Source organism: Schistocerca serialis, chromosome 2 (genome assembly GCF_023864345.2).
Source record: "Schistocerca serialis cubense isolate TAMUIC-IGC-003099 chromosome 2, iqSchSeri2.2, whole genome shotgun sequence".
NCBI lineage: Eukaryota > Metazoa > Arthropoda > Insecta > Orthoptera > Acrididae > Schistocerca > Schistocerca serialis.
Genome location: NC_064639.1, coordinates 742916141 through 742933560, shown reverse-complemented (window position 1 = coordinate 742933560; position 17420 = coordinate 742916141). Strand labels below are relative to the sequence as shown.

Sequence of the window (17420 nt, the reverse complement as noted above, 5' to 3'; positions counted from 1 at the left end):
TATCCGGTAACTAGGAGACCCGTGGAATATTGATCGTTTCGGAGTAAGGTCGCAGCCTCAAATAAGACAGTTTCTCCGTAACAAAGTAAACCTCTGTGCAGTAGGGTGAACGTGTTGTTGCAGCCGAGGTGCCGGAGATCCCACCGGGCTACAACTACGTGCCGGGCTACGGGCTCATCAGGCTGTACCGCACCTTCAAACCGTGGGCGGCCGCCAAGAAGTTCTGCGAAGACGAGGGGGCGCAGCTGGCGGTGCCACCGGACCGCTACGCCTATGACGGCCTGAAGCAGATCTTCCCCAAAGAGAAGGGGATATGGTACGCCTACGTTGGAATCTCAGATCGAGTGAGCGAGGGCGTATTCGTAGGAATGGATGGTAATATCACTTATAGTTTAATTTCTATATTTGGCTTGTTTGATGTTTAAAAACAATAATTACTCATTTAGCTTAAAATCCGACCATTGCTTCCTTCGATGTAAATTCATATTTTCTTGTGTTTTATTTCTGAGTTACTCTGCCATACATTTTTAACCGTGCGGATCACTTCAGTAACATGTCAAAATTGTCACATCACATGAATTACAATGTCCGCCTCCGTAGCGTAGCGGTAGCGTTACCGTCCACCACGCAGGAGGCCCGGGTTCGATTCCCGGCAGGCGACTGGGTGTTGTGTGTCCTTCATTATCATTTTCATCATCATTGACTCGCAAGTCGCCGATGCGGACTCACCTAAGATGTACTTGCAATACGGCGACCGAAGTCCCCCGAATGGGGCCTCCCGGCTAACAATGCCACACGATCATTTCCATTTGCCATTCGCTAAGTAAATAATACAGTGTAGAAAATGTTTCTGGGATTTGAAAAGATGTTATCAGATTCCTGAATACGGGTTGCTCAGAAAGAGTAGAGGTTGAACATTAATAGAGCCGACAGGAACTGGAGGAAAAAAGATCCTGTGAACATACGTCGTTGCCACGGTAAGTGGAGCTAATGAATGACAGGCAGTTCCTCTAACCAAGTACCGCGTGTTCCCTGTGTGTTGCTGGCTGTGTGACTAACGCGGTGTACTGTAAGCAGCAGAATAGTCCGATATTCATGTCAGGAACAAGTCGAAAGGGTGTTTGTGTACGGCCAAGTAGGTACCCTCACAGACACCAACAAAATCACACAACATTTCAAGCCCTTTTTGGGCGTTTTTGTGAACATGATTCTTTTCCGACAGACAAACGCCCAGGGAGGACTATACGTACACAAGATATGGAGCATTGGGTTCTATAGCATGTTGAGGCGAACACTAGTACAAGTTCCAGGCAAGTGGCCCGCCAGCACAGTGTGAGCCAAAGTACGATGATTTGTATCCTGCATCACAACCGCTACAATACCTATCATCTGCAATGAGAGCAAGGATCATCAGCATCGGATTTCAAAATGGTTCAAATGGCTCTGAGCACTATGCGACTTAACTTCTGAGGTCATCAGTCGCCTAGAACTTGGAACTAATTAAACCTAACTAACATAAGGACATCACACACATCCATGCCCGAGGCAGGATTCGAACCTGCGACCGTAGTGGTCGTTCGGCTCCAGACTGTAGCGCCTAGAACCGCACGGCCACTCCGGCCGGCAGCATCGGATTTCCTTCTACGGGAATGAGTCGAAGGTTTTGCACCCGACTGTCACAATAATGGGATTTCTGTCGACAGCCCTCTTTACCGACGAAGCAACCTTTACCAGATGTGGCTGCTTACAATACGCTGCGTCAATAACTGAGCCTGGATCACGCAAAAAACACACGGCTCGTGATCAGAAGAACTGTCATTCGTCAGCGCCATTTACCGTGGCAACGATGCACTTTCGGACACATGTTCATGGGCCGTTTATTCGTTATTTCCAGCCAGGGATCCATCCCTGCAGTTTGTCGGTTTTATTAATGTTCACCCTGCATATCGAACACCTTTCGGGAAATAACACAAATATCACGGGTTTTGTTCTTAATCATACTATAGAGATCATAATTCATACGGTTTTTTTGCGGGCGAGATGGCCCACTGCCTAAGACACGAGGCTGGTGTTCGGGAGGGTCAGGGTTCAAATCCTCGTACCACCACCTCGATACGGGTTTTTCTTCGCTCTCCCAAAACCACTTCAGAGGAATGTCGGCATGGTACCACTGAAAAGGAAACGGCTTTTTCCCGGGCACCTCTTCGTCTAATATGAGCATGTGCTTCATTTCTTACAACCTCATCAATGAAGGTACATTAAAACCTTATAATTGTTTTCACAATTTAATCCGGGCTTAGAATAGAGAGTTCCTTTCCAAATGATTTTTTTTTTCTGTAAGACAAATGGTAAATGTCCCAGTACTCGTTATTCCTGTCATTGTAAATGTATCTCAATACAGTTTCAGCAACTGATGCCCCGCGGCTCTTATGTATTTGAAAAACGTCTTATTATAGCCTTGATCTACTGATAAAGTACTTTATTTCCACGGTCAGTTTCAGTAGTCTAACCATCATCAGGTTCATACAAGTATTCACAGCACCATGTTAGGCGAAATATGAATTCGTTGTTGTCAGGTGATGAAACAGTGAATTTTACGCTATCATTACATGATAACATAGAATACGTCGTGAATCTATAAAAACTGTGCTCGGTAGTGTACTCATTCATGTCAAAACTGTAATCCGATGTATTTATATACACTACTGCCTATTAAAATTGCTACACCAAGAAGAAATGCTGATGATAAACGGGTATTAATTGGACAAATATATTATACTAGAACTGACATGTGATTATATTTTCACGCAATTTGGGTGCATAGACCCTGAGAAATCGGTACCCAGAACAACCACCACTGGCCGTAATAACGGCCTTGATATGCCTGGGCATTGAGTCAAACAGAGCTTGGATGTCGTGTACAGGTACAGCTGCCCACGCAACCTCAACGCGGTACAATAGTTCATCAAGAGTAGTGACTGGCGTATTGTGACGAGTCAGTTGCTCGGCCACCATTGACCAGACGTTTTCATTTGGTGAGAGATCTGGCGAATGTGCTGGCCAGGGCAGCAGTCGAACATTTTCTGTATACAGAAACGCCCGTACAAGACCTGCAACATGCGGTCGTCCATTATCCTGCTGAAATGTAGGGTTTCGCCAGGATCGAATGAAGGGTAGAGCCACGGGTCGTAACACATCCGAAATGTAACGTCCACTGTTCAAAGTGCCATCAATGCGAATAAAAGGTGATCGGGACGTGTAACAAATGGCACACCATACCATCACGCCGGGTGATACGCCGGTATGGCGATGACGAATACACGCTTCCAATTTGCGATCACCGCAAGGTCGCCAAACACGGATGCGACCATCATGATGCTGCAAATAGAACCTTGATTCATCCGAAAAAATGACGTTTTGCCATTCGTGCACCCAGGTTCGTCGTTGAGTACACCATCGCAGGCGCTCCTGTCCGTGATGCAGCGTCAAGGGTAACTGCAGCCATGATCTCCGAGCTGATAGTCCATTCTGCTGCAAACGTAGTCGAACTGTTCATGCAGAAGGTTGTTATGTTGCAAACGTCCCATCTGTTGCTTCGGGGATCGATCCGTTACAGCCATGCGGATAAGATGCCTGTCATGTCGACTGCTAGTGATGCGAGGCCGTTGGGATCCAGCACGGCGTTCCGTATTACCCTCCTGAACGCACCGATTCCATATTCTGGTAACAGTCATTGGATCTCGACCAACGCGAGCAACAATGTCGCGATACGATAAACCGCAATCGCGATAGGCTACAATGCGTCCTTTAACAAAGTCGGAATCGTTATAGTACGCATTTCTCCTCCTTACACGTGGCACCGCAACAACGTTTCACCAGGTAACGGCAGTCAACTGCTGTTTGTGTATGAGAAATCAGTTGGAAACTTTCCTCATGTCAGCACGTTGTAGGTGTCTCCACCGGCGCCAAACTTGTGCGAATGCTCTGAAAAGCTAACCAATTGCATATCACAGCATCTTCTTCCTGTCGGTTAAATTTCGCGCCTATAGCACGGCATCTTCGTGGTGTAGCAATTTTAATGGCCAGTATTGTATGATTATATTTTGACTAACATGATGCTGTGAATATTCTTATGCACCCGATGATGGCCAGACTATTGAACCTACTGAAACTCAAGGCGATAATATGATATTTTTTCACCGAGCGGGGTGGCGCAGTGGTTAGACACTGGACTCGCATTCGGGAGGACGACGGTTCAATCCCGCGTCCGCCCATCCTGATTTAGGTTTTCCGTGATTTCCCTAAATCGCTCCAGGCAAATGTTGGGATGGTTCCTCTGAAAGGGCACGGCCGACTTCCTTCCCCATCCTTCCCAAATCCGGTGAGACCGATGACCACGCTGTCTGGTCTCCTTCCTCAAACCAACCAACCAACCTATGATATTTTTCAAACAAAATGCATATGTTTACTTCGCGTTGTCTGCAAAACGGACTCTACTTACAGTTTTAATGAGCTACTTCCCGTATGTGCACTTTACCGTTATTATTTTTTTCCTCTACACTGTGCCCAAGTTTGGCTGGTTCTAATGTAATACGTGCCGATCCGTTTACGATATAGTTAACCTAATCCTGTTTCTTATTGAACCCCCTGTACTGTACCAGGTCGTCCAGTGAGGTACCTGCCATGGCAGCCTAATGAGCCCAACAACGGTAATGGTATAGAAGAAGACTGCGTCGACGTCCGCAACGACGGACTGCTGAACGACGTGAATTGCGAGAATCCAGCGCCTTTCTTGTGTGAGCGTCGGCTTTCGGTGGGCCTTCCCGATGGCTACACATGGTCGGCGGACGCAGGGCGCTTCTACAAGGTGCACACGGATAAAAGAGCATATGCGGACGCAGCAGAGGTGTGTCACTCAGAGAACGCGACGCTCGCTGTCACTGACACGTGGCGCCGCGGTGAGGCGTTGCTGAGACTCGTCGAGCCGAAGTATGATGGCTACTTCATAGGCTTCACGGATGAAGCTGTTGAAGGCGACTTCGTCACCGAAACAGGTAAGCACCACATTCAGTGTCCGTTAAAGTTGTCGCATCGGAGTTATTGCCATAAACACACATCGTACACTGTTCGTTTCTTGATGTATACATCTCCAAATGTTAAAATGAAAACCTCTGTCGCATAGAGGTCACCCCGAATCGATGCCTCCTACGTTTAGCGTCGACGTTGATTGTCCGAGCCAGATTATGTCGGTGCAGGACTAATCTGGTCGCTGGTTTTGTTCTCGTGGGACATACACTATTGGTCATTAAAATACACTCCTGGAAATGGAAAAAAGAACACATTGACACCGGTGTGTCAGACCCACCATACTTGCTCCGGACACTGCGAGAGGGCTGTACAAGCAATGATCACACGCACGGCACAGCGGACACACCAGGAACCGCGGTGTTGGCCGTCGAATGGCGCTAGCTGCGCAGCATTTGTGCACCGCCGCCGTCAGTGTCAGCCAGTTTGCCGTGGCATACGGAGCTCCATCGTAGTCTTTAACACTGGTAGCATACCGCGACAGCGTGGACGTGAGCCGTATGTGCAGTTGACGGACTTTGAGCGAGGGCGTATAGTGGGCATGCAGGAGGCCGGGTGGACGTACCGCTGAATTGCTCAACACGTGGGGCGTGAGGTCTCCACAGTACATCGATATTGTCGCCAGTGGTCTCCGGAAGGTGCACGTGCCCGTCGACCTGGGACCGGACCGCAGCGACGCACGGATGCACGCCAAGACCGTAGGATCCTACGCAGTGCCGTAGGGGACCGCACCGCCACTTCCCAGCAAATTAGGGACACTGTTGCTCCTGGGGTATCGGCGAGGACCATTCGAAACAGTCTCCTTGAAGCTGGGCTACGGTCCCGCACACCGTTAGGCCGTCTTCCGCTCACGCCCCAACATCGTGCAGCCCGCCTCCAGTGGTGTCGCGACAGGCGTGAATGGAGGGACGAATGGAGACGTGTCGTCTTCAGCGATGAGAGTCGCTTCTGCCTTGGTGCCAATGATGGTCGTATGCGTGTTTGGCGCCGTGCAGGTGAGCGCCACAATCAGGACTGCATACGACCGAGGCACACAGGGCCAACACCCGACATCATGGTGTGGCGAGCGATCTCCTACACTGGCCGTACACCACTGGTGATCGTCGAGGGACACTGAATAGTGCACGGTACATCCAAACCGTCATCGAACCCATCGTTCTACCACTCCTAGACCGGCGAGGGAACTTGCTGTTCAAACAGGACAATGCACGTCCGCATGTATCCCGTGCCACCCAACGTGCTCTAGAAGGTGTAAGTCAACTACCCTGGCCAGCAAGATCTCCGGATCTGTCCCCCATTGAGCATGTTTGGGACTGGATGAAGCGTCGTCTCACGCGGTCTGCACGTCCAGCACGAACGCTGGTCCAACTGGGGCGCCAGGTGGAAATGGCATGGCAAGCCGCTCCACAGGACTACATCCAGCATCTCTACGATCGTCTCCATGGGAGAATAGCAGCCTGCATTGCTGCGAAAGGTGGATATACATTGTACTAGTGCCGACATTCTGCGTGCTCTGTTGCCTGTGTCTATGTGCCCGTGGTTCTGTCAGTGTGATCATGTGATGTATCTGACCCCAGGAATGTGTCAATAAAGTTTCCCCTTCCTGGGACAATGAATTCACGGTGTTCTTATTTCAATTTCCAGGAGTGTAGTTACACCAAGAAGATGACGTGCTACAGGCGCGAAGTTTAACCGACAGGAATAAGATTCTCTGATATGCAAATGAGTAGCTTTTCAGAGCATTCACACGTGGTTGTCGCCGGTGGCTACACCTACAACGTGCTGACATGAGGAAAGTTTCCAACCGATTGCTCATACACAAACAGCAGTTGGCTGGTGTTGCCTGGTGAAACGTTGTTGTGATGCCTCGTGTAAGGAGGAGAAATGCGTACCATCACGTTTCCGACTTTCATAAAGGTCGGATTGTAGCCTATCGCTATTGCGGTTTATCGTATAGCGACACTGCTGCCCGCGTTGGTCGAGATCCAATGACTGTTAAGAGAATATGGAATCGGTGGGTTCAGGAGGGTAATAAGGAACGCCATGCTGGATCCAAACAGTCTCGTATCACTAGCAGATGAGATGACAGGCGTCTTATCCGCATGCCTGTAACGGACGTGCAGCCACGTCTCGATCCCTTAGTCAATAGATGGGGACGTTTGCAAGACAACAACCATCTGCACGAACAGTTCGACGACGTTTGCAGCAGCATGGACTATCAGCTCGGAGACCATGGCTGCGGTTACCCTTGACGCTGCATCACAGACAGGACCGTTGCGATAGTGTACTGAACGACGAACCTGGGTGCACGAATGGCAAAACGACATTTTTTCGGATGAATCCAGGTTCTGTTTATAGCATCATGATGATCGCATCCGTGTTTGGCGACCTCGCGGTGAACGCACATTGGAGGCGTGTATTCGTCATCGCCATACTGGCGTATCACCCGGCGTGATGGTATGGGGTGCCATTTGTTACACGTCCCGATCACCTTTTATTCGCATTGATGGCACTTTGAACAGTGGACGTTACATTTCGGATGTGTTACGACCCGTGGCTCTACCCTTCATTCGATCCTGGCGAAACCCTACATTTCAGCAGGATAATGGACGACCGCATGTTGCAGGTCTTGTACGGGCGTTTCTGGACACAGAAAATGTTCGATGGCTGCACTGGCCAGCACGTTCTCCAGATCTCTCACCAATTGAAAACGTCTGGTCATCGGTGGCCGAGCAACTGGCTCGTCACGATACGCCAGTCACTACTCTTGATGAACCGTGGTATCGTGTTGAAGCTGCATGGGCAGCTGTACCTGTACACACCCTCCAAGCTCTGTTTGAATCAATGCCCAGACGTATCAAGGACGTTATTACGGGCAGAGGTGATTGTTCTGGGTACTGATTTCTCAGGATCTATGCACCCAAATTGCGTGAAAATGTAATCACATGTCAGTTCTAGTATAATATATTTGTCCAATGAATACCCGTTTATCATCTGCATATCTTCTTGGTGTGGCAATTTTAATGGCCAGTAGTGTAGTGTTGCAGCAGCAGCAGAAGCAGCAGAGGATTCCAAAATGACACTTCTATAGCGGTGAAAACGATGTGCACGATAAACCACGTTCCAGTCTGCCTTGCTCAACAGTCATGGCTCGTAATGAACGGCGTCTAGATCAGTTTATCTTCCAGATTACGATAAGGGAATTGTACACCGTCTGTTCAAATAGTTCCGAGATTGATTTTATTCCTGTAGCAGAAGTGACGTCAGCGCAGTACCTACAGCAGTTTGAACTAACGACTGTATGAACAACAAATACACGGTCCACCCGTCAGATGTGAGCAGGCAGTGGACGTGTGACTGTAGTGTGCCAACGTTGTCGTGTAAAAAATCACGACGGAACAACATTTATAAGCGAAGTGTTCGAATTCTCCAACTGTGTTTCGAAGAAAAGAACAGTCTGTGCAAAGTTTGCCTTGCACACCTTGGCTCCCGAACGAGTCTGACACAGTCTGATAGAAATGCAAAACACAAACAACTCTTTTCTGGGAAAGAATCATCCCAGAGAAGTTGCAGCATTAGAAAATTGCAGCGAAATGCAGGAAGATCTGCAGCGGATAGGCACTTGGTGCACCGAGTGGCAACTGACCTTTAACATAGACAAATGTATTGAATTGCGAATTCACATAAAGAAGGATCCTTTATTGTATGATTATATGATAGCGGAACAAACACTGGTAGCAGTTACTTCTGTAAAATATCTGCGAGTATGCGTACGGAACGATTTGAAGTGGAATGATCATATAAAATTAAATGTTGGTAAGGCGGGTGTCAGGTTGAGATTCATTGGGAGAGTCCTTAGAAAATTTAGTCCATCAACATAGGAGGTGGCTTACAAAACACTCGTTCGACCTATACTTCAGTATTGCTTATCAATGTGGGATCCGTACCATGTCGGGTTGACAGAGGAGATAGAAAAGATGCAAAGAAGAGCGGCGCATTTCGTCATAGAGTTATTTGGTAAGCGTGATAGCGTGACGGAGTTGTTAGCAAACTCAAGTGGTAGACTCTGCAAGAGAGGCGCTCTGCATCGCGGTGTAGCTTGCTGTCCAGGTTTCGAGAGGGTGCGTTTCTGGATGAGGTATCGAATATATTGCTTCCCCCCTACTTATACCTCCCGAGGAAATCACGAATGTAAAATTAGAGAGATTCGAGGGCGCACGGAGGCTTTCTGGCAGTCGTTCTTCCCGCGAATTATACGCGAATAGAACAGGAAAGTGAGGTAATGCAGTGGCACGTGAAGTGCCCTCCGCCACACACCGTTAGGTGGCTTGCGGAGTATAAATGTAGATGTAGACTCTGTTGTCAACACGAAGCTACCATAAAACGATGAAATTTCCGAAATTCACATGTCGAGTCAGCGCTTAGGTGGCATAAACGACGTTCATATTAATGTGACCTGTGTGTTGATAAACATCCCAGACGAAAATTTAGATAGTTTTTAACGTAGTTGTGTAAGCATTCTTTGGAAGGAGGGGGAGACTACGTAGAACACCAGAAGCACCTTCACTTTTCTCTTGTTCTTTACTCCAGTCTCAAAACATTTAGGATGATTTGTTATGAACAGATCATTGTCATCTGTAACACCTCAGCTAGTGTGTTACTTTCCCTCAGTTATAACAAGCGACAAAAAATTCATCGAACTAAAACTTATCTGGACCTGCTGGACCAATATGGGGTTAGTAGTGAAAATTATCTCAATGTCAGCATCACTGGATATGCGTCGGCGTGGCTCCATTGCAGACCAAAACACAGTCCATGCAATGACGATATGTGAATTCTGTGGTAACTGAGAAGTTCAATACCCACGCCGCTGCAGGCGACGTGATGTGCACAGTCCTCTGAAACAGGAGGTGTTTTCTTCTTTCGGATTTCTTAGTCTATAAGACAAATGTCAATTTAAAATGATACAAGGCATATATGACTAAGAGTAAAGCACAAATTTCCAGAGTCATGACAAAGAAGAAGATACACAGCAGTACTGATATCGTTGGATTCAATACGAAATTTAGCTAGACTGTCGTACAACATTCAAGGTGCACTCTTGATTTGGGACATTCAGACTTCCCTCTCTTTGGCTTCATGGAAGACAAACTACATCCCCTAAATTTTCCCTGCATGGTTGCTGTCGACAAAGCTGTGGCTAGCCTCAGCTGGTTCAGGTTATTATGAGCGCGGCATGAAGCGTTCTTACTGAGCGTTGTCTAAAGTGCGTAACGAATAGTGGTGACTATGTGGATAAATAACAGTACGTACCTGAAATCTTACTTTAAGTTTGTTATTTGTATTGTTTTTGCTGTATCAGCTGTCGTTTCCATGAAAATAAAGGGAGCCATTCGTTTTGAAATGATTCTGGTACTTTCTAGGACTATCTTTCCTTATTTTCGTGGAATTTTGCCAGAAAAAATAGTTACCTATTTTCGAGAAAAATGTTTTTTTTATAAACGTATGTGTCGGGCTCAATCTGGAATTCAATAATAAAAATTTATAGGCTCAACCTAAAAAGGCACAAACTAGTTTCACTTTGAAAAAAGTCTGAAATTTGTGGGAATAACAAACAGACAAGTCTTTATAAATCACAGCAGCTCTTTAAACAAAGTAATCTTGGGCTAACTTAACGAAACCAATTGTTATTTCAAAGAAATGCGTTTCATCTTGGGGCAATAACGTTGTTGTTAGTTGAACTGTTTGACATATAAGGTCAATCCAATGTCGATTAAATTTTCCATTAGGTTTCAACAGCAGCAGTGAGAGGAGAGAATAAGTATTACTTGTGTTTATTACACTGAGGTAACACACTTCCAGTAGTGAAGAAAGTTATGCGTAGTATCAATATCTACTATACAAAGTTTATACTTCCAGTGGACTCAGAGAAAGGCGTAAACCTTGTTACATCATCATCGTGGAGGTTATTAGTTGGGGTATCGATTGCGTGCTTGTACGATATGAGGTTAACCGTTCTGCTATTGCAAAACACAATTTGTAGAATCTTTATTTTATGACACAACACATGCTTATGTACTGGAGAGATAGCCTCAGTAACTGCTCCTGTTCCTTAACGATATTTGATTTGAATTTCTAAAATTCTGAAGTGCATTATTTTTTATTAAGACGCCGCTTCCAAGAGAACTTTGGTGGATGTTTAAACAGAAAAATGGATGGCTCTGAAATAATTATGCTCTACCTTCCTTTCGTACCTGTTTTCTTCTCCTGGAGATGAAGACCATGCCTATCTACTAAGTATCGAGTTTCTACTTAAACGAAGCAAGGGCTGCCGACGCAAATATCTTTAGTTCATGTAGCTGAATGTGTTTATCCATTTGTTTTAAGTCATAAAATACAGGGTGTACGTAAAGCCCGAGAACACTTTCAATTATTTATTGCACAAGAACTAAACGTTGTACAGATGTCATACATATTGCATTTTGAAGATAAACCCTGAATTTTTTTTCGTGTATATCGCCACAGCGTAATTTGGTAATTTGCCGATAGTCAGCGTCAGTCGCAAACATGGTTCCACATTCACTTCACTCGCACTGGGACGTCCGCTTCTCTTTGCAGGGCACAAGCAACCCGCCGTAACGAATTTGTTGTGCCAGTGGTAAATAGGCTTCCTTGTTGGTGGCTCCTTACAGTACTGGGTTCTAAACATCCGTTGAACAGCTGTAGCAGACTTGTTTTTGTCGAACTCTAGCACACCTGGACTCGCCTTGTTTGCGACTATCGCTGACCATCGGCAAATTACCAATCCACGCTGTAGCGGTATACACGGAAAAAAACTTTCAGAGTTGCTCTTCAAAACGAAATATGTTGATATCTGTACAATCTTTGGTTCCTGTGCAATAAATAATTGAAAGTGTTCCCGGACGTTATGTGCACCCTGTACAATTATCGTCAAATTTTTACACCACAATAGTAGTCAACATCTTTCTTGATGTTGCTCAACAAATGAGACTTGTTATTTAAGATTTTGGAATGATATGTGGCTTGATGGTTCAGTGGTTAGTTTTCCCAGGTATTTTAGGAATAAAGAACCTATAATTCACCTTTATGTTTAGCCGCCAGGTTAGCCGAGCGCGCTAACGCGCTGCTTCCTGGATTCGGGAAGACGCGCCGGCCCCCGATCGAATCCGCCCGGCGGATTAACGAGGAGGGCCGGTGAGCCAGCCAGCCTGGATGTGGTTTTTAGGCAGTTTTCCTCATCCCCCTTGGTGAATACCGGGCTGGTCCCCACGTACCACCTCAGTTACACAGCTCGCAGACATCTGCACACTTTCGCACTATTTCATGTATTGCACTAGTCGCAGACAGTTGGAGTACACTAATTCCTTCCCCTGGGGGGGGGGGGGTGGGGGGGGGGTGTACGGGGTGGCGGCAGGAAGGGCATCCGGCCATCCCTTCAACTAACAATGCCATATCCGATTAACCATGCCGACCCTGCGGGAAAAACGGCACAAGCAAAAGAAGGAAATAAACGAAAGTTCCCCTTAATGTTTAGGAATATAGTGTTATTTTCATAGCGAAACCTCAAAGATAAATCTTCGAATGATATTTTATTTACTAGAAAACTTTTATTTTTCAACCGTTTTAAGGAGACCTCTGAGTTTCTAGGAGTCATTAGGTTTTAAAGATGAAATTTTACTTTTATTTATTACGTAATATCTAAGCAATACAAGGACTTAACGGATGGAATAACTGCACAGGTAACGCCAATGAAGGGTACACTGATATGCTAGAATATTATGACCACCTAACTAATAGCCAGTATGTCCATCTTTGTCATGGATAACAGCGGCGACGCGTCGCTGCATGGAAGCAATGAGACCTTGATAGGTGGCTGGAGGGAGCTAGCCCCACATTTGCACACACAAGTCACCTAATTCCGTGAATTACGAGAAGGGGGACGATGAGCTCTGACAACACGTTCTACAACATTACAGATGTGTTCGAGCGGGTTCAGATCTTGCACTCTGGATGACCTTCACATCAAGTGGAACTCGCCACTGTGTTCCTCGAACCACTCCATCACACTCTTGGTCTTGTGACATGGCACATTACCTTGCTCAAAAATGCCACTGCCTTCGGGAAACATGATCGTCATTAAGGGGTGTACGTGGTCTGCAACCCAACCACTTTGCGATACTCCTTGGCCGTCGTGGTGTCTTGCATGAGCTCCTCTGTACCCACGGATGTCCACGTGTAAGTTCCCAAGAGCATAATGGAGCCGTTGACATCTTGTCTCCGTTCCGCAGTATATGTGTCAAGGAGCTTTTCCCCTGGAAGATGACGGATTCACGCCCTCCCATAGTCATGACGAAGAAGGTAATAGGATTCATCACACCATGCAACGCTCTGCCATTGTGTCAAAATGCATTGCCTATGGTCATATGCCCATATCGGTCGTAGTTGCCGATGTCATGGTGTTAACATTGGCACATGCATGGGTCTTCGGCTGCAGAGGCCCGTAGTTAGGAGTATTCAGTGCGCTATGTGTTCAGGCACACTCGTACTCTGTCCAGCGCTAAAATCTGATGCTAGTTTCTCCACAGTTCGCAGCCTGTCCTGTTTGTCCTGTTCTACCAGTCTGCCGAGCCTACGACGTCCGACATTTATAATGAGGGGCGACCGCCCAGCCCCACGACGTTTGGACGTGGTTTGACCTAGGTTTCACCATGTGTTGAAAATACTCACCACAGCACTCCTGGAACAGTCGAAAAACCGTGCAGTTTCCGAAATGTTCGTGCCCAGCCTCCGGGCCATCAGGTAGAACGTGCCCCTTCCCCGCTCTACACAGAACAGCATGTTCACTCACACTGCGGGAAATTCACCGTGCGTGTGTCTGACTAGCAGTAATTCCTCGTCAGGTGACGCTGCTATTGCCTGGACGGAATTATATCGATAATGGGTCGGTGGTCATAATGTTGTCACTGATCAGTGTAAGCCCTCACAGGCTAGGCCGACGAACGCAATACGTATGTGATGCCAAAGATGTAGAGGAGAATGTTGGCAAAAAGCAGAATGCGGATGCAAGCGTCTCGTGTTCGATATCCTGTGAATCGAGGATTTTTGTCACTTATCGCATCTTTCATCTGTGAAAATGACAGTTAATGTGGAAAATTGCCAGTCAGGACGTGGTTTGAAGCTGACGTTAATCTGTATTTTCCTCCTACAACTGGCTGCGTAAGTCAGGTCAGAGGAAGATAACGGTGTACCACCTGCAATATGACTACGCCTAGGAAAGCATTGTCGTCTTAAAGCCAATCTTCGAGTTGACGATAATTTTAGTTTTTATACGTGATTTGAAGGTAATAGCCATCGTATGAAATTCCTTTTCAATTAGTTCTTCTTCGTAAGTCCACTGCCTAGCTCTCAGTTTTTTAAGTTCATACACACACACACACACACACACACACACACACACACACACACACACACACACGCACACACATAAACACACAAAAAAGAGATAGAGAGAGATCAAGAGCTGTAATGGTCAGTCCTGTCCATTCGGCGAGGAATGGAAATCCACAATGAAATATTACGATCCGAGTGTTTCCTTTGTCAAGAAATTTCTGAATCTCTAATTCATCTTATTATCCCAAACGGAATTACGGTTGTCACAGTCATTTCCTGGTCAGGGAAAGTAGAACTGATGTTCTACAAAAGATTGGTACCGCCCTGTCCACCTGAGCAGGAAATGAAATCATTCACGGACGAGTAGTACACGATTTTTTTAAACTCAAGTATCTTACTACATTTTCTGACGCATTTCCGTCTCTGCATGTCGGTATGTTTCAAATGTTTGAGCACAGGGACTGTAAATCCTACTAATAGTTTCGCAGATTCTTTAAAAGCTTTACAACTAGCATACAAGACAATACAAAGAGGTTGTGTCTTTTTCTCACATACGATGTCATATGTGTAACTGCAGATTTGAATTTTTGATCTTTGGTATCAGTAAACATCTAACTTCAGTAAGGCGTACGTGAAAGCATGTAGTACTTCGTCTGAAACTGCTGACATTCCAAACGGGTTCCCTTCCGTCGTGGGGTGTGTTTGTGGCAAAATAAGCCCCGTCTTCTCTGGGTCTCTACATCTCTCATGACAATGACAAGGAGAGGAGAATATCAACGGCACATTACAGTAAGCTGCTGAAAAATATTTCATAGCTTCTCCGTGTTCTGATCTCTTCGGGATATATCGAAACGGCAATGCTATTGCAAGCGTCTTCTTCCACAGTGCGCTTATTCTTTTAGTTGTCACACTGATTTTGCATGAACTACATCGTTCAAGCTTTGTAGGTGGCTTTCGCTACAGTTCACCGGTAATAATTGTATTCACATATAAAAAGCGATTATGACTCAACAGGGGAGGAGCACCTTTGGTTACATTGTGCCATACGTTATTAAGTATCTATTTTCGTTGAACATCTGAAGCTTTCTGCGACGCCGTTGATGTTGTGTCACTAATTCGACTAAGGAAAGCATCTCTTTGGTAGTCTAAGCAGTTAATTAATGTTAAGTCGATAATTAACGCTAAGTACCTAATTTCGGCCATTGTTCATGTTAACGACAATTTGCATTTCATTATGCGTGTAAATTCGTATGTGTTGAAGATTATTCATGAGCAAGTATAAATATTCCGTGTTATTTCTTGTGTCAAATTCATTGGTACATAAGCAGACATAGATGGCCGAACTTAGTCAAAATATTTCACAAATATCATACCAACATTTGTTGTTGTTTATACTACAAACTGATGATAAGTCTTATGTTGGCCATAAGGTAACTGCTGAATCGAGGTTATATAAATTTAGAGGTATGAAATTACGTAGAATACTGAACATACCTTCAGTGACGAAAGTTAACTTCAGTAATAACGTATGTAACAGTGCGAATGAGAAGGAATATTTAGCTTTTCGATCAATCATTATCGCGACTCGCAATTAATATTGTCTTAATATGATAATGTCGATTACCTCCAATATTAGCTTATTACTTGCATCGCTGATAGTAGGCAGTAAGCTACGTTTGAAGTATTTGCAAAGATTACTAAGAAGAGTAACTTAATAAATACGGGAAAAGAACTCTGATGGCACCCATAGTTCATCTAATGCAGTTATACATCAGGATGGCTTTTCTTACCTGTCTTATTAAATACTTTATAATTACTAAGAATAAGTTTTCCATACTTTTTTAAATGTGATGATGTAATTGCTATTTCATTGCATTTTGATGTTTGTAATATCTTGACTGTAGCTACTGTGAGAGTATGCGTGTCGTCTCATAGTTCTTCTGTGCTCCTCTTTCTTTCCGTTCTTGACTTTGTGTGTGTGTATGTGTGTGTGTGTGTGTTGTGTACATTCATGAATTTGCAGATAACAATCGTTTTCGAAGCATCCTAGTGATATCATCTTTGTGCAGTAACAGAAGTGGTTACTACAGTCTGTGACTCTTCGTTTACTTCTTACAGGCAGGCACCTAAAAGACATGGAGTTCCAGGTTTGGGGCGTTAACGAGCCGAACAACGTCGACGGTGGGAAACCCGAGAACTGCCTAACTCTGACGGGCAGAGGCTACTACAATGACGTACTGTGCGACAAGAAGTTCCTCTTCATCTGTGAGATTGCGCCCGTATAATAAGTTGGTGTTTCCAGAACACAGGTCATATCACCAATGAAAAGAAGGGACCGTCCCGATCTCGGTAAAGCTGCGAAGCCGAGTGAAGGACGGAACAGTTGTACAGCTGAAATGAGAATAATTATATCTCAGTAATCTGTAGCACGTTCTTAGCTCTGTGTATCGCGTGCAGTGTTCATATTACGACTGTGTGAAATATAATCCGCTGTATCAGCTACCTCATTTTTACTAATATTCTTTGCCCCTCTTTAATTCCATAAAATATAAGTCGAAATATTAAAGTACGAATTGTATGTATGATATATTCTGTGGATTTCTCAGGAAGAAGTAATAGTTTTCGCTCTCGAACACACATAGAAAACTCCGTATTTCTATAAAGATATTAATTGCCAACAAAAAAGGCTATTAAATTAATTTTGTTTCAGCTTGACTTTTATTATCAAAAGTTTTTTATAAAAGTCGTAGATCTTATTGACACTATGTTAAGCAAATTGTTTTCAACATTGTTGCTGTTTCCAACATGTTATTTTACTTCTAGATGTTGTATTGACATTTGTATGTCCGAAGTAAACATATTGATACGATCTCGTGATATTATTGTAAATTTTCTCCAACGGCAGTATCAACAAAGAGATACCT

The 17420-nt window shown here is 45.1% G+C and overlaps 1 protein-coding gene across 1 annotated transcript in view; it reads left to right on the top strand.

The window, feature by feature from the left end:
* Nucleotides 1-16998, top strand: part of LOC126457947 (macrophage mannose receptor 1-like) — a 55300-nt gene extending 38302 nt beyond the window's left edge. The window contains exons 4-6 of the mRNA XM_050094678.1: nucleotides 124-375; nucleotides 4662-5054; nucleotides 16615-16998. Coding sequence (XP_049950635.1) covers nucleotides 124-375; nucleotides 4662-5054; nucleotides 16615-16781 — 812 coding nt within the window. The 3' untranslated portion in view covers nucleotides 16782-16998. The remainder of the gene's footprint in view (nucleotides 1-123; nucleotides 376-4661; nucleotides 5055-16614) is intronic.
* The last annotated feature ends 422 nt before the right edge of the window (nucleotides 16999-17420 follow it).